The sequence below is a fragment of the Arvicola amphibius genome, chromosome 3, assembly GCF_903992535.2.
Source record: "Arvicola amphibius chromosome 3, mArvAmp1.2, whole genome shotgun sequence".
Taxonomy (NCBI): Eukaryota; Metazoa; Chordata; class Mammalia; order Rodentia; family Cricetidae; genus Arvicola; species Arvicola amphibius.
In genome coordinates, this window is record NC_052049.1 from 21841268 (window position 1) to 21859148 (window position 17881).

Here is a 17881-nt window from a genome sequence, read left to right on the forward strand (position 1 = left end):
AGGCAAGAGACTTTGGGTGTAGATTAAAGTATCACCAAGATTTTCAGTTACACCTTCCAAATAAGGTTTCCAAACCTTTAATTATACCTTGTAATTTTTTTTTTGGTCCTTTAAGCATTTACAAAGTGTATCTATGTATTTAAGTTCATTCACTAACTGTATTACAAACCCGTAGAGCAGGTATTTTGGAGTGAGTCTTTTGTAGGCGAGGAAACTGGCTCTCAGAAATGTTCAGTAACTAGAAACCTGCTCCTCTCACCGTGGCTGTGTAGACCACACTGGCCTCTAACTTGCAAAGATCTGCCAGCCTCGGCCTTGTGTGTGCTAGAATTAAATGCATGCATCCCCACACCCAGTCATAGTGTTTCTTATATATAGTAAAGAGATTCTTCTCATTGTGTATGTTTGCATAACTTACAAAATATTTATCTGGATTAAGATGCTTATGTAATTTCATGAAGCCAGTAAAATGTGAACATAACTGTGTAGCACTGACCAAGGCAAGAAGCCTCTTTTCCCCTCCCTTCTAATATGCATCTATTTTATCTTTAAGTTACATGTATTTATTTTAGTGTATATATGTGTATGTACAGTTGGGCCACAGTTCATATGCGGATGTCAGAGTTAGGGGTCAGTTCTCCATTCCCACAATGTGTGTGTTCCAGGACTCGAACTCGTGTCGTTAGGCTTGGCCGCAAGCCCCCTTTAACCATGGAGCCATCTCACTGGCCCAGTATATGCCTTTCCTGGGGTGATTATGTCAGGATATTTCTAGTTATCTTTAGAAATGATTTGACTGTCCAATTCTGTTGACTCGAAGTAGAGTGGCCGCAAGTTTACTTCTGTTTTAAAAACGGGAAGAGGGAATCAGTGTGTCCTGGTTTTAGGCAGAGCTTGTAGGAGACTTCATGTAACAGTATGATTTGACCAGGCATAATACTTCTTGGGCAACATATTTATCTCTTTCTCTCTGAGGAAAAGTTAGCCCCCAGGTGCTCTTGGGATCTGGTTTCAGAGCAGTGTAAAAGTCTAGCCGAGGTGGCTTAGAATGGATGTGCCATGTGTTCATTTGGTTGAAATTCATCCTGTGAGGTTGGTCAAATGAAGCAAAATGGGGCGGAGTGGGGGGGGGGAATCAATCATTATGAAAGGTTAATAGTGGATGATTCTTCTACATATTATGTTTTCATATGTGTTCATTTCTTTCTCTTTTTTTTGTTTTTTTTTTTTTTGTTTTGTTTTTTCGAGACAGGGTTTCCCTGTAGTTTCTAGAGCCTGTCCTGGATCTAGCTCTTGTAGACCAGGCTGGCCTCGAACTCAGAGATCCTCCTGCCTCTGCCTCCCGAGTGCTGGGATTAAAGGCGTGCGCCACCACCACCCAGCTCATGTGTTAATTTATGAGAAATGTTAAGTCACTTGGGCTGGACTTCCAGCCGTTGAGTGATATGCCTTAAAAGCTCTCCTGTAAATTCTATGTGCATGAGTAACCATTTCGGTGTTCCTGTCCTGCGCCCCGTGTAGGTACACACTCCAGTCATAACTGAACAGTTGGTGAGGCCAGGCTGTTCTTAAAGGGGGAGCATTTCACTTATTGTGTGGCTTGTGCAGTTGTGTTGAAGAGACCGCATGGGATGCTGCTGCATTTCTATGCCTCATCCAGCGGCTTCCCATGCGCACGGCGTGCTCTGAGATTGGCTGTCTGCAGCGAACATGTGTGGTTTTCTGCTGTTTGAAACTGTCTTGTCATACAGAGCCTCTCTCCCCTCCTGCACTGCCAGGCAGAGTCTGTCTGCTTTTTCTGAGGCATCTTTATGTTTGATGAGCTGTTATTCCAAAACCCAGCCCATGTCACAGGAGCGCAAATGAGAACCAAGTTCTCAGAAGCCAATAGGATGTCCGTGTCCCCTGACATTCCCAGAAGGCACTGTGAGCAGCGTGGAACATGACCTGACTACAGGTTGTCACAGTGTTGGAGATGATAAGTTACTGGCATCAGGGAGAAGCACGTGGACATTGCACACACACACTGCTCACAACCTAGCACACCCCTGCAGTCATTGGCATCAGCCTGCAGTGATCTCTGAGGCAGAAACCTCTTCTAGTCTTGCCAGCCTGAAGATGGAGCCTGGGACCTGCCCCGATAAGGCCAGATATCCAGACTATTTCTGGAAGTGGGGCTATCAATTCTCAGTCATATCTAAGCGAGATTTTCTCTCTACTGTTAATTGAAACCCTATTCTTGGTCATGTTGAGTCTCTGCACTTTGACAGCTTGTCTTTCTGCAGACAGGAGCGTGGCTTCCCAAGCATGCCTGTGTTCAGGCTTCCTTCAGTAGGCTTATGTTTTTTAAATAAGACTGTTCAAAACCTGAAACTGCAGCTCAGTCTCTGAGAATAAGATATATCTTGTCAGAGTTGCCAATGGTTAACAATCAGGTCTTTCCACAGTGGGTTTTGCTTTTGGTGGTGGTGGTTGGTTACTTTGTTGGTTGCTTGATATTTTATTCTTGCTTTGTGTTTGCATGTGTTCTTTTTGTTGATTGATTGGTTAGCTTGCTTTGGGATTTTAGTTTGTTCTGTTTTTGGTGATGGTAGTGGGTGTTGGTTGGTTGGTTGGTTGTCAGGCATTTTTGGTCATGTTTTAGTTCAGACAGTCTTATTTGGTAACCCAGGCTGACTTTGAATTCACTTTGTTACCCCAGCTAGCCTTGATCCTCCTGCCTCAGCCTATCCAAATCTAGGAATCCAAGTGTGCCCTACCAAATCCAGCCCCAAAGTTGTTTAAGTATTGATTATAGAATTATTGCTGATTAATATGAGTATATTTAAATTTGTATTTATTTTTCCATTTAGGGGACATCCCTAGGAGCTAAAGTTAGTTAAAATGGATCAGAACCGTAAGAGTTATGTTTGTAGGGTATGCCACTGTTGGTCAAGCCAAGCAGAGTCCAGTAAATTAGAGCTTAATGTATTTCCTCATGTTTGGTCACCAGGAGATGAAATCCTAGATGTCAATGGCATACCAATAAAGGGCTTGACGTTTCAAGAGGCCATTCACACCTTCAAGGTAAGGTGTCCCCTTAGGTCTCCTTTGTTGTCTTCCTTTCCTCCCTTCTTCCCCTATGGGTTTTGCCATCTGACGGTTCCCTACCCGCCTGCTTGTTTTGCAGCAAATCCGAAGTGGGTTGTTCGTCCTCACGGTGCGCACGAAGTTGCTCAGCCCCAGTCTCACCCCATGCTCCACTCCCACACACATGAGCAGGTCGAGCTCCCCAAGCTTCAACAACAGCGGGGGACCCCCAGCGGGAGGAGGCCCTGAGGAAGGTGGTTCTTCATCCTTGGGGCGGAAGGCTCCTGGGCCCAAAGACAGGATTGTCATGGAGGTCACACTCAACAAAGGTACCACAGTGGCACCTTACGCCCTGGCTTTCTCCTCCACAGCAATCTGGGATCTGCTTTTACTTTCATTCTTTAAATCAGGCCTTTGGAACCGCCTGCTGTAGGGTGTCTAAGTGGCCCCGGGTCATCACAAGGAGAGACGTTGAATCATTTTACAAAAGAGAGGCGAAATTGCTGGCCGCGGTCTTTAAAGTTCTCCCCAGATGAATGAATCTCCATTTGTCAAGGACTTGTGCTAAAATGAGTAGTCCAGCCTTCTAAAATCGTAAAGAAAGACAAGAATAAGTCAACACCAGTAACTCCAAGTCCCAGGTTCTCAGCAGATCCGAATGCTTTTTCTCATTTCTTCCCTCCTTGACTAGGACTTACTGTAGAAGGATAATCAACAATTATAACCAAGAAATTAGCTGACAGTCAAAAAAGTCTAAAAGGTTTCATATTCAGGCTTAAAAATATTAGTCATTCTCCAGCTATTTCCAGACGGATTTGAGGAAGTCCCTTAGACTAAGCAGAGAGTAGAGCCTGAGATAACACGAGAAGCAGGATTTATATTCTCCGTCTAGACCAAACCAAGAGCGTATTGGTCTGGATACCTCTTAACTCTGTAAACTATTTGCACGTTTTCTGGTGACTGTGTAACATTCGCTCCTGTTGTCTTTGCCTCTCCCAGAGCCGAGAGTTGGATTGGGCATTGGAGCCTGCTGCTTGGCCTTGGAAAACAGCCCCCCGGGCATCTACATCCACAGCCTTGCCCCTGGGTCTGTGGCCAAGATGGAAAGCAACCTGAGGTTCGTGACATCCCTGGCATATAAGACCCCATATACAGTCCTGGTATGGTCTTGAGCTGTGAAGACACACGTTATTTGCTTCAACACAGACAGGGACAGAGAGAGACAGATAGCCCGGGCTGGCTTTGAACTTACTATATAGCCAAGGACGACCTTAAACTTCTGATTTCCCGCCTCTACCTCCCTAATGCTAAGATTATAGGTGCCCATCTGTTCTACTTAATTTTTTCTGTGAAATTCAACATCTTTGACTTTCTAATAATCTAGCCAAGACTAATGTTAACATCTCCAAAGATGAAAACCTCATATAAATCAAATTTGGTTGAATCATAGGACTTTGAATCTTGGTTTCTGCGATTGTTTTAATTGTTAATTTGACACAATCCAGAATCACCTGAGAGTCTCCAAGAGGGATTGTCTAGACCAGCGTGGCCTGCGGGCATGTCTTCAGGAGATAGAATTACCTGAAAGTCTCAATGAGGGTTTGTCTAGACCAGCGTGGCCTGCGGGCATGTCTTCAGGGGAAGTCTGCCCACGGAGGGTGGCGCACCATTTTCTCGGAAAGGGATTCTAAATTGTAGAAGTGTGTGCCTTTGACTGTAGATATGACTAGCGGCTTCAGGTTCCTATGACTCGACGTCCACACAGTGATGGAGCACATCCTAGGGCTACGAGCTCCGCGAGCTCTTTGTCATGGGCTGCTTCTGTCCTGGTATTTTATCACAGCCATGAACTACAAAATGAAGACAGCTTTCCTACCCGCTCTGTGGTGTTTGGGCTAAAAGTTCAGTGTTAGAATTTTGCCGAAATAGAACTCTCGGCAGATCATCTGTGGCTATTTCAGTATACTCTCTCTCTCTCATTCATTTGTGCAAACGTCACTCTACAACCTGAAACTGCTAATATTGGTTCAAGTGACCGGATGCAGAAGAGCCCTGGAGTCATGTGTATGTGGGAGGTCTCCTTATAAAGGTTGGACTTTCTCAGTAGCTTTCCTCGCCATTTGAGTGAGGACGGCTACAGTCTGTCGTCTAAAGTGATGGACATCAAATTTCTTAACTCAGCTGAATGGTGCAGTCAGCATTCTATGCACACAAGAAATCGCAGTACTCTTTCCTACAGTAATTGCAGTGGTTGGTGCCCACTTAAATATCACAAAAATGTGCACACGTTATACAAAGCTCTCTGTGCAAACAGTATCACCTTTCTCTCCTCCCACCCAGCCCTCATAAGCATCTAAGTCCTTTGGCAGTAGAAGAATCATCAAAACAGCATTTGTTGATTGCCATTTTGGAGGCTGTGTTAATGGATTTTATTACATATTTCGTTAATCATCAGAGTGAATTTCCATATTGAAAAAACTTAGCAAATCATCCAAAGTACATTAAAGAAAATATACTTTTAGAACTCAAAGAAAAAAAACCCTTTAATGACATCCCAAGTTGATGTTTCTTTCTTGAATAGTTCCATATGCCTGGGGCGAGCCAAATGAACATTCCTCAACCCCCATGTAAAGAGTCTTTGTTCTCTCTTGCTGAGCACTCTCCCCATAATTCCAAGTCAAAATAGGCAACTTGTCGTAAATTTCTCATTTGTTCAAGTTTGAAATATTTTTACAAATTCTTAGGTAACCTTGGCGCTTCAGATATTTCTTCCTTTGACTATATTACAATAATCATTTCAAGATGGTAGGAAGAAAGACGAAACTGCTGGCGGTCAAGAGGCTATCATGTGATAACCACACAGACCTGAGCTGAGGGTGCCATGTCTGAGTGCTCTCTGGGAGCCTCCTTTTCAAAAGGAATACTTAAACCTCTATAAGCGTTATATAAACCACTTCGTGTGGGACCTCACATACAGTAGGTGCTCAGCCAGTGGTACCCTTCATCGTTGCCTTTTTATCAGTTTTATTCAAGTTTACTATTTCTGAGAGTGGCCTTGGCCAACTTAAAATGTGATGTTTATATGAACGTATTGCTTTTTTTTTTATAAAGATGAAAGAAGGCCATTTGCTTCTTTGAAGTATTTAGAAAAGATTTTATATTCTAAACCCCATCCTGAAAGAAAGCTGTGTTAGCTTTTAAAAATCTGACTGTTGCCACAATGTGTTGTTATGTCTCCCTCTCTAGCCGGGGTGACCAAATCCTGGAGGTGAACTCCGTGAATGTGCGCCATGCAGCCTTAAGCAAAGTGCACGCCATCTTGAGTAAATGCCCTCCAGGACCCGTTCGCCTGGTCATTGGCCGACACCCTAATCCAAAGGTGAGCTATCTGACCCTGCTTCGAGTATGCGGCGATGGTTTGGCTGCTTGTGCAGTCAATGACAGTGTTCATACCCGAGTCTCTCCGCTCCAGGGAGCGAGTTCACTCAGCCGGGGCTGGGGGTCAGCCTGTGACTGATGTACATGGGAAGGGAATCTTGGTTCTGGACATCATGGTCACTCTAGAAAGTTTTATTGGAAAATGTTGTTGAGGTTATTTGATGAATTTAAAATCTGAGCTCCTGAAAAGTAGCACTCTGGTAACCCCCATGGCTGGGTAGCTGCTGGTAAGATACTTCTTACCTACATCAGGAAAAACCTGAACATGCCAGACTAGGTCAGCTCTGTAACCCTGTGAGATTTGAGATATCTCAGGGGTGGAGAACCTGGGAAGATGCATCAGCGAATAAAGCAATTGTCATAATGTGAAATTCATCACCTAATGGTTCCTTGAGCTTCCTCTGGAGATCATAGTCTCCTGAAAAGGGGCTCTTAGCCTGACGTCCATGGCGTCTTATGAAGACTTCACAAATTATGGGAACCTTATCTGTGTTTGTGAGTGACAGTCAATCGCTTTTGTCAAACTTTGAGTCACCCATGCCCCCAAAGTCAACCGTTGTGTCAAGGTTCAAAGAACATTATATGAGATAACTGAACTATTTTAAAGGGATGTCCCCTCCTGACCTCCACAGTTGCTTCTGTCATTAAGATCTAAGAGCTCACTAACTTAAAAAAAGAACCGAAATAAGTTTTTTCAACTGTTTACCCATAGAGACTATTTGGTCATCTCCCCTCTGTTCAGTTGCTTTTGAATGTTTTAGGTAAACCATAGCTACCTCAGCAAGTTCAATTCAGCCCACCGTATAAAAATTACTTTTGCAGAATAGATTACTCAGTGTAAAAAATTAGTTTCCAAAGTTATGACCAGATTGTATTTAAACACAAAAGGCTCAAAACATTAGCTCTACCATGAGATGTGGTATCATTTTTATTATTATCCTGAGTGGTCCCAGGATAAGATGCTCCCGTGTGTCTTAGACATTTATGCCATTTTATGCCAATAAAGGCCACAGCTGCTGCTGCTGCTGCTGCTGCTCCTCCTCCTCCTCCTCTTCCTCCTCTTCCTCCTCCTCCTTCTGTTGTTGTTATTCTTGTGTTCTTGTTTTGTGTGTTTTCATGACACGATTTCTCTGTGTAGCTCTGGCTATCCTGGAACTCTCTCTGTGTAAACCAGGCTGGCCTTAAGCTCAGAGATCCACCTGTCTCTGCTTCCCAAATGCTGGGATTAAAGGCAGGCACCACCACCACTCCGCATCTGCATCTTCATGATGACGTCATTTTAAACACCAAATGACATTCGTTTGTAGTATTGGTCCTGCCCTGTGCAGGCAAGTGCTGACAAGCATGTCTTGGTTTGGGAGTGTGGTGGCAGTGATGATGTTGGGACAGAGATTCCTTTAGAATGATTCAATGCCCTGGTTTTTGCTGTTGTAGATTTGCTTGTTTTCTTCTTTCAGCTTGTTTTATCTACATGCATTTTCAGAAATGTCTTCCCTAATATATATTTTAAGGATTTTGGTTTAGAATCTGTTCTACTGGGTAAAACTCTTTCTGCTGCTGCCCTTGTGGCTCTCTGGGTTCATCTGGCACCATTTTGCTTTGTGAGCCCAGCAAGCGAGAGTGGCTGCCAGCTCGCTCCCCCACGTAGAGCCCAGCGCTCCCATCCTCTCTTCCCATGAGGTACACTGTCCATCATGTAGCTGACCTTAATGCCCAGCACCCCGGTGACATTAGAAATGTAAGCCGCTGGCCTCAAGGCAGAGCTGACTTCCAGCATTGCGTGGGTGGTGATTTGTTCAGAGTCTGCTTCATCTCAGCCCAAAAGCCATTTTGCCACCACGACCCATATGAAAACACTATATTTCAGGGAAAAACCTAATCGTCCATATGGACGGGTGGTCTGAGACCCCCATTGAACACACAAATGGATTCCTTTTCCCAGTCACAATGAAATGGCCTGGGATAGACTGGCGATGTGTCCAGCAAAACCACAGTTGAGTGTTGGACCGGTTTTCATGTTTCTTCCTTGGTAAACATGATGTTCTTTGTTGTCACATGATACTGTATTTTTCTTCTGGTCGAGATTCTATCTTCGATTTAATGTATTTTCATACCACTAATTCAGCACTCCGTGCCAGGAGGACATTTTAATACAGAATATATGCGCTGCCATAGTTTTCGTGTGGTTCCAAAAGAAACACCGCAGCATTTTCTCCTCTCCTGTTTCTCATGATGTGTGGAGCAGTGGCTGCCCAGCTGGGATATTCAAACCTTCCAGGTCTAGACAGCTGAGATTTGGATTTGTTCCCATAGCAGCTTCCCGCTTACGCTGAGTAGAAAAAAGATGGGGCCAGGCAGGTAACAGAAATAAACCGGCTCTTCTCCCTCTCGGAGAAACAGTTGCAAATACTGAAAGTCTGTTTTCAAGACAAACACCGTCATTGATGCTGACATTTTCCCTGGCTCGTTTGTGCTGGTACATTATTTGTATGGTTATATTTTGCTTTGTGGCGGGGTGCATGTGTGGGCCAGCCCACATGCAGAAGTGTATTATTTTATTTCCTGTGAGCTTCACTCTATAAAGTATCACACAAAGGCTATGGTGTCATTATGATTCCTCTATTAGGGTAAGCCTGTATTTATTTACAAAGACAAATCCACATTCTTATCCAAATAGGATTTATGGTAAATATTATTTTAGTTTATAAAATTACCATCCAAAATTTAAAATATCCTTACCTTTGAAACAGAAACTAAGTTTTCTAGTTATCTTTTGAGATGGGATCGTAGTCCGGTATATCTCAAGCTTTATAAAGAAATTTCCCATGAGTGGTGACAGTTAAGGATAATGATTAGGGACCCAGGAAATGACTCAGTGGGTAAGATGCCTGGTACACAATCCCAAGGACCTGGCTTCAGAGTCCCACCATCCATGTAAAAAGCCAGGTAGCACACTGCGCCTCTGTGAACCCATTGCTGAGTGGGGGTGGGGCCAGATGGGCCCCTGGAATGAGGTCATTCAGCCTAGCCAATCATTGGGCCAACCTTTGATTGGACCTAGCCAATCATTGAGGTCCAGTGAAGAGATCTTATCTCAGATGAAGATGAAGTGATAGAGGGAGACGTGGTGTCAGCATCTGGTGTCAGCATCTGGCCTCCACATGTACACACATGTGCACACTCACAGGAAGTTTTTTCTTTTCTTTTTTTCTTTTCTTTCTTTTTTTGTGGTTTTCTGAGTCAAGGTTTCTCTGTGTAGCTCACTCTGTAGACAAGACTGGCCTCGAACTCAGATCTGCCTGTCTCTGCCTCCCATGTGCTGGGATTAAAAGCATGCACCACCACCGCCCAGCCCACAGAAATATTTTTAAATCAGAATAAACTGAAACTTTTCTAAAACTAAACTTTTCTAAAGAACAGGGTAGCAATGGAGAAAGATTCTCTGGAATCTGGAATGTATCACTGCATTAATAAATACAGAAAGAACAGAAAAAATACAAATATCATTTTTAAAAAAACTTCATAGTAATGATTATTTCAGCAAAAAAAAAAATAGTAAGTAATACTAAAGTCAAAAATGCCAAGATAAGATCTGGTACTTTGTACGCTAATTAAAACATTAATACTGTACATACAGATACTACCACATACATATGGGTTCAGGAACCTTCCATAGTCTCAAACTATTTCCATACAGATTACTCACTGATGACAAAACTTTCAGCAGAGAAGTCTGGCTCATCCCAGCATGGCTAAGATATAAGAGTCATCATATCCATTTGTGGGGTGCATGGCCCCTGAGTGACTGGAGAGGAAGCCATTTCTTAGCCTTTCTGAATAAACAAGCAGAATCTGAAGCTAAGAGAGAGGCAACTATCAGACAGATCCTAAGAGAATCTTCAGATTGCCCTAGACTCCTCTTGAACACCTGTGTCTTGAAAGACAAAAGACTCCATACAGGTTCAGATTTCAGAAGGCAGAATAACTTGGGAAGCAAAGCAGGCAGATCTCTGTGAGTTCAGGGCCAGCCTGGTCTATGTAGTAAGCTCCAGAACAGCCAGAGCTACATAGTGAGACCTGGTCTGGGGGCGGAGGAGGGGGGGAATGGCTGGAGACACAGGGCAGCTGGGTCCTGGATGGCCAGAACCAATCTCCCTACAAAGCAAAGGAACCTGGACACAAGGATTCATAGCAGTTCTGAGACAAGTTGAGTGACATGGTGCCAGAGTGCCAATCCTGGTCAATACTGTACACACTGAATGCAGGAGGAAGTTGGGAGGGAAGTCCTGGCCTCTGCACAGGCTGGTGTCACACACAGCTAGTTGCAGCCTATAGAGACTTTGGAGCAGGACTTCAGAAGAATGAGGTTAGAGCAACCACCAAAGCTAGAATACGAAATGTATGCTATACTACACTCAATAGCACCATCATTTCCACGTTGGTCAGAGCCTCGTGGTGATTGGATGGAGCCTCTTCGCTATCAGGAGATTCACAATTATGTACTTACGAGCAAAAGTTCATCATGTCTGCAACTTGCAGGTGACTTAGCAGCAGGAGAAGGAATACTTCAATGTGATGAGGTTAAAAGTTAATGGATTGAGGGGACTGGGGAGATGGTTCAGTGGTTTAAAGCACTGGTCACTCTCACAGAGAACCTGGGTTTGGTTCCAGCACATGCACAGCAGCTCACAGCTGTCTGTAACTCCAGTTCTAGGGGACCTGACGCCCTCTTCTGATTTGAGGGCACTAGGCACGCACATGGTGTACATGCACACATGCAGGCAAAACATCCATATGCACAAAATAAGTAAATTTTTAAAAAGAATAGTGATTTGGGCAAACAGTACAATCATCTTAGACTGTTCTTGGATATTGCATAGATTTTTGTTAGGTTTCTTAATTTACAGTTTTACTTTTGTGTAGGTGTATATGTATACATGCCAGGGTGCACATGTGGAAATCACAGGCCAGCTTTGTGACAGTTGATTGTTTCCTTCCACCATGCTGGTCCCAAGACTTGACCCCATGTCCTTAGGTTTGTGGAAGCCACCTTTGTCTGCTAAGCCATCTTGCCACCCCAAGGTTTTTTATTTTATATCTAGTCTTAATTTTTTCATTGCACTTATTTTTTTCATATGTGTGTGTGGACATGTGCACACCATGGTACTATGGAGGAGTCAGAACAACATCTGGAGTCGGTCATCTTCTGTCACAAGGGTCTTGGGGATTTGACTCAGGTCATCCTGACAACAAGCACCTGTATCTGCTGGCCTTACGTTCCTTCAGAAGGATGAGAACTAAGTGTTCTAGAGAGGGGTGGATATAGTAAATCTGGTAATCGTAGCATCCAGTGCAACTTGGGACAAGTCAGTGGATTTGTTGTGTATACACTGTTTGAAGCAACCCACCAACCAGCTGGACTTCCATGCTCCGAGTTACTGCTGCTAAGGCATTCCCAATCTCTGACCCTTTGGTCCCAACCACTGTTACTGGGGGGAGAATAATACAGCAAACATCTAACTTGTGTTTTCTGCTGAAAATCAGGTTTCCGAGCAGGAAATGGACAACGTGATAGCACGTAGTACTTACCAGGACAGCAAAGAAGCCAATTCCGCGCCTGCCTTAGGTATGCTCATGGCACATTTGCGATCACCATTGAGAAAAGGTTGCATAAATTCACCCACAGGCATTCCGCACACAGTAGCATAGGATTGTCTGTGATAACCAGGGCTGGCCACAGTTGCTGTCAGAGTCTACACTCTCTCTAGGTTCCTTCTTTTGATTTCTGCAGTTATTTAATGTATTTCATTAAAGACCTAATCATGCATGCTGCTTACATGACTTCCAAATAATCTGAAAAAGTAAGTTAACAGCTATTCATGAATCTTGTTTGAAATACACAGAGGAGATTGAACACCAAAATATGAGTACTTTGATAATACAGAGTTGTTATCCATTCAAATGCTGAGGTTTCTTTATACAGATTTAAGTTTCAATACAAACTGCCTCCAGTTTGCTGTTGGAGGCAGCAAAAATTCTCAAGTTTTTCTCCTTCTGTGGAAATTTTCAGGTAGGGAAGGAGGGCAATCCTCCTTGGCATGTCTTACTAACTTAAAGCATTTCTTATTAACACTTAAACCTGTATCGAATTTTAAAACAGTTTCCTTAGTGTGGAGACCTAGGAGGATTGTACAGACGTTGCCTGATTGACTAGAGACGGCTCTGACATTTAGATTGATGCCCTGGAGGAAAAGCAACTCAGAGATATGAGTTACTGGATGTTAAAAAAAAAAAAAAAAAAAAAAGGAATGGGATTTGGGACAACCGTGAAATCCCCAATGATTTGCATCCATAATTAATATATTTAAAGTAGACTAAGTCATAATAGGCTCTTTATCCAGCCCGCACACTGGGTTCTCTTATCCCAACACTTCTACTTGATCACTTAGCAAAGGTCTTTTTTTTTTTTTTTTGAAGCCAGAATTCTCATGCCCTAAATCTCTTTTGCCTGTGACATGTCATTTAAAGTCTACAGGCTGAGCTCTTCGCCCTTCAGCTAAAACGTTAAGATGGACATCCAACCATGTCTCTAGTCCTTTCTGGAGTTTCCTGGGTGGGGTTCATTGGTTCATTCACCCTGCTGGCCATGCGCCAAGTGTCGCTGAATACTGAGCAGACACCAGGAGCGGTGTGCAGGCAATACCACTGCCCAGTGGGCTTGCTGAGTAGTGGGAAAGAGGAGCTGCAAAGATCCACTCCCCATTAAACTGTCCGGTATGCACAGACATTGAGGTGTGAGCCAAATGAGACCCTCGGTGATGTCACAGAGCAGGAGGAATCATAGCCAGGGTCCTGCAGCGTGAGCAGAGTCTTGAGTGATGGAGGGAGGTGGGGTGGAAGGAGGTAGACAGGTACCCAGGTAGACTAGATGTGGGGGAGGCTACCCAGGTAGGCTATGCGTGCATTTACCTATGCATGGAACTCATTAGTGACACTCAGGCAAAGGATAGTTTTAAGTATAATTGCCCCCACCTCTGCTTTTTGGTGAAATGTCTGAGCCTGCTTGTAACTTAAGATTGATCAGATTAATGATTTTCCAAATCCCTCCCATACAGGTACCCCCTTGAAGAGTCCATCTCTTGCCAAAAAGGTGAGTCAAAATGCACTTGGGGACCACAAACTGTTTTTTTTTTTTTTTTAAAGAGGCTTCCCAGTCAAGTCCCAGACCCCAGCACTTATTTCTGCAAATGAATCTTTTGGCCACTTTGTACAAGAAAGTGGCAACCGCACCACTTTGAAAACCAGAGCCCCAAGGTGTGGTTCTCTTGTTAAGTATTCACCCAAGAAAGGGCAGAGTCAAAGTCCCCTAACATTTCTAAATCTGCTGGGATTTGGGAGAGCCTGAAGCTTTTGGGACACTGGGGCGTTCCTCGGTCCCACTAGATCAGGATTCACACTGGGAAATCACCCGTCCTGCCCCGCCCCGCCCCACCCCACCTCACCACCGGGTGTTCCATCAGTTGGCTGGGTCATATGGCTTAGTTTTTTCATTCTCCTTTCCTATCCCTTCTTGCACTGGTTTGGTTTTGGTTTTGCTAAGAGGATTAATAAACTACTGTTGTGGGATGCGGGAGAGATGGCTCAGCGGTTGAGATCCCTGACTGCTTTGCCAGAGGACCTGGGTTCAGTTCCCATGGACCCACATAGCAGCCCACAGCTTTCTCTAACTCCAGTTCCGAGACCCTCACACAGACATACGTGCAAGCAAAATACCAATGCACATAAAATAAAAATAAATACATAAATCAGTTTTTTAAAAAAACAAAAAAAAAAACCTTTTGTGGTTTTTCTGGTCATTGCTAAAAAGTGCCCCTCTCCATCAAAAAGCATTATCGGCCCACGCATTGATGTATTGATTGTCGCTTTAGTCACCCTACAGTAAATGGAGATTGGCCATTGCTATCACAGCTAGTCCCAGTGATCAGAGATTGGCTCTGGTGTATCTCCCTAGACTCCAGCATGTTCTTTTCCCAACAGGACTCACTCCTCTCTGAAGCCGAACTCTCCCAGTACTTTGTCCACGACGGGCAGGGCTCCTTGTCAGACTTCGTGGTGGCTGGCTCTGAGGACGAGGACCACCCTGGAAGTGGCTGTGGCACCTCAGATGATGGCAGCCTGCTTCTTGGACCCTCTGGTGAGCAGGGAAGCTTGAGGGAACCAGGGACTCAGTAGTGCAGTAAGCAGCTGCCAGTTCCCCCAGCTCTACTAGGGGTCTTGCCCAGGACAGCAAGGAGAGAGAGCTGGAAACAGTGCATGCACCTGGCTGAGCAGAGGCTGCCTCTGCTCTCAGCAGTGGTGACCAGCTGTCCAAGGCACAGTGAGTGGCTCGACGCATTCTAGCGCCAGGGGTGAAGGTGACTTATCCAGGTCCCCTTCACGTGCTATTTACAGCGTGTCGTCTTGAGTTTCATGGCACACACACACACGAAGATATGCATGTGTGTATAGGTATCGATATGTGTATCTATGTGTATAAAAATGAGGCTGGCAGAATTTTTAAAAAAAAGCAGTAGACTGGCTGCCCTTGCTGTTTGAACCACAAGAAGCCATGTTGTTTACATGGAATTCCAGGGGCCGGAGGCTGTGCCTGGCACGTGTAAATTCAGAAGTGCTTAGGGACAGCAAGAGGACTGAGTTTGTTTGTGACTGGACAAAGCAGTCTTTACTCTTGATCAACAGGGTGCGCTTAGAAGAGCAAACACTGGGTTTTATTTCTTTAAGGTGATAAAGTCAGGCCTAATCGGAAACCTGTTTTTGTCTGACTCTTCTCTCTCCTTCCACTGCAGTTCACAAGGAGACAGGGAAAGCCAGGGCCAACAGCCTTGTGACACTTGGAAGCCAGAGGACTTCTGGGCTCTTACACAAGCAGGTAACCGTCGCCAGGCAAGCCAGTCTCCCTGGAAGCCCACAGGTCCTCAGGAATCCCCTCCTCCGCCAGAGAAGGATACGCGGCTATGACGGCAATGACGCCAGCGACGAAGAAGACTTTGATGGTGAAGGGGACTGCGTTTCACTCCCAGGAGTCCTCCCAGACCCCAGCAGGCCTCTGGTAGATGACGACACTAGGCCCACCTTGACAACCTCTTCCAAAAGCATTGATACAAGTAAGCAAGAGGACCGACCCCAGAAACCACTGGTCAGCAAGGCCTGCTCCGTGCCTCTCCTTGGCAGTGTATTGGACCTAGAGCACAGCATCCCTGATGGAATGGTGGGTAGTCCACCTAAGGCATCCAGCCTGCCAGGCTCTGTGGAAGCCACCAAGGGTGGGCCTGGAGGCTCTGGGAGAAAGGAACTCTCAGGGTCAAAAAGCTCCCCGAAGCTGGAATACAGAGTCCCCGTAGACACCCAGAGCTCAAGGAGCCCAGAAAATGCCACATCCCCACCACAGAAGAACGGAAATCTGGTGTCCAGACACAAGCCTGTGGCTAGGATCAGCCCGCACTACAAGAGGTCTGATCACCTTGAGGCCCCCAGTGGAACAGCCAATGGACCATGTGGTCAAGACCCGAAAGTCCAGGCTCCAACCAGGAAAGATGCTGTCGCTGGCCATCAGCCAAGCGGAGCCGCAGAGAAGGTAAATGAATGGCTTTTCTGTTAAGTCTGAATGTTGCGCGAATGACTGCCGAGGGCCTTGTAAGGCGCAGGGCACGCCGGGTGAGTGTGGTGATAGCCGGACTATCTTTCGACAGTCATGAAATGGGTGCCCATTACTAAGGTGGCAGGCTGTCAGTCATGAGATGACTCAGCCAAAGATCTGTGCTCCCTGCCGCGCAGGGCACAGGGCCAGCAGTGACGATGGGAAGGTATTGCAGAGCGGGGCGGGGCGGGGGGTGTATTAAAGCTGTGAGCCTGGGGCCAACTCCACTGACCAATTGACACGAGTTGAATGATAGCATGGGCAAGGCTTTGGGCCTTCTCGGGCCTTGATTCTCTGGGCCGGGAGACAGGGGGTTGCTTTCTGCCTTGGTTGGCTGATGGGAATGGCCAGCAGATGTTAACTGTCATTGTGTCCAGCTGATGAGGTCAGGAGGGACCCTCGATTGCTTTCAAGACCCCTACGAGGGAGTGAGTGTGACCAGAGCCACAGAGCCCTTTCACGTCATGTGAAGCCAGGCATGGCAGCACGAGCCTGCAATGCTAGCACTCAGGAGGTGGAAGCAGGTGGATTGGCGAGCTGGAGGCTAGCTCTGGATACATAACTAACTAAGCCCTGTCTCAGAACAAAAGAAAGAAAGAAACTAAGAAACTGTCTCACAAAATAGTAGTGTCTATCTACCACAATGACGGAGATTAATTAGCATAACTAATTGCTCGTATGTTCATTATCATTTCATTGTTCACTTAATTTTTGCAGTATATCTCTTTGCTAGCAAAGAGGAAAAAAGAAATTGTTCAGTCTCTGAGCGAAGACTGAGATGATTTTTTTTTTTTTTTTTTTTTTTTTTTGGTTTTTCGAGACAGGGTTTCCCTGTAGTTACTAGAGCCTGTCCTGGAACTAGCTCTTGTAGACCAGGCTGGCCTCGAACTCAGAGATCCGCCTGCCTCTGCCTCCCGAGTGCTGGGATTAAAGGCGTGCGCCACCACCGCCCGGCTTCTGAGATGATTTTTAAGGCCTTATTAACGAATATAGTTTGTGATTTAAAGTGGATGTGTAAATAAACCGAGAAAATACAAAGTCATAAAATTTGTATGCAGTAGAAGTCTTTTTTTTTCCCTTAACCTTATGCATTCATAATTTCTCCTCTCCTCAAAAATTCTATTTATTGAGCCTGGAGAGAGAGCTCAGCAGTTAAGAGCACTGGCTGCTCTTCTAGAGGGGTTGAGTTCAATTCCCAGCAACCACATGGTAGCTCACAACCATCTATAATAGGTTCTGGTGCCCTCTTCTGGCCTGCAGGTGTATATGCGAGGCACTCAGATATTATATATATATATATATGTATATGTATTTACCGCTAAGCAGCACATGTTTTATGATACATGCCGTTAGTGGGTGTGTTCTTTCCTTTTATAAAATACCATCTAGATGGGAGGTGTAGCTCAGGGGCACAGTGCTGGCCCCGTACGTATGCACATGCACAGCCCTGGATTTGATCACCAGTACCCTATCCATCCCCACACGCCGCTCACCATTAAGACCACCGTAGAAGGCCAGATCAGGATTTTTATTCATAATTACTGATATCTACTAAAAACAGTTCTTACCAAATATAGTGTCACATGTCTGTCAGGTTAGCAGTTCTGACTAGACAGGGCTACAGATGAGGTCGTTAGTTAACACGAGCACACAGTTATACACCAAGGTGGGGGCTTA

The 17881-nt window shown here is 45.1% G+C and overlaps 1 protein-coding gene across 1 annotated transcript in view; it reads left to right on the forward strand.

Moving 5' to 3' along the window:
• Pdzd2 (PDZ domain containing 2) overlaps positions 1 to 17881 on the forward strand; it is a 101746-nt gene that overhangs the window by 58818 nt on the left and 25047 nt on the right. Inside the window, exons 11-18 of the mRNA XM_042054674.1 lie at positions 2993 to 3066; positions 3170 to 3398; positions 4069 to 4186; positions 6316 to 6448; positions 12052 to 12133; positions 13623 to 13657; positions 14545 to 14701; positions 15354 to 16141. Coding sequence (XP_041910608.1) covers positions 2993 to 3066; positions 3170 to 3398; positions 4069 to 4186; positions 6316 to 6448; positions 12052 to 12133; positions 13623 to 13657; positions 14545 to 14701; positions 15354 to 16141 — 1616 coding nt within the window. The remainder of the gene's footprint in view (positions 1 to 2992; positions 3067 to 3169; positions 3399 to 4068; positions 4187 to 6315; positions 6449 to 12051; positions 12134 to 13622; positions 13658 to 14544; positions 14702 to 15353; positions 16142 to 17881) is intronic.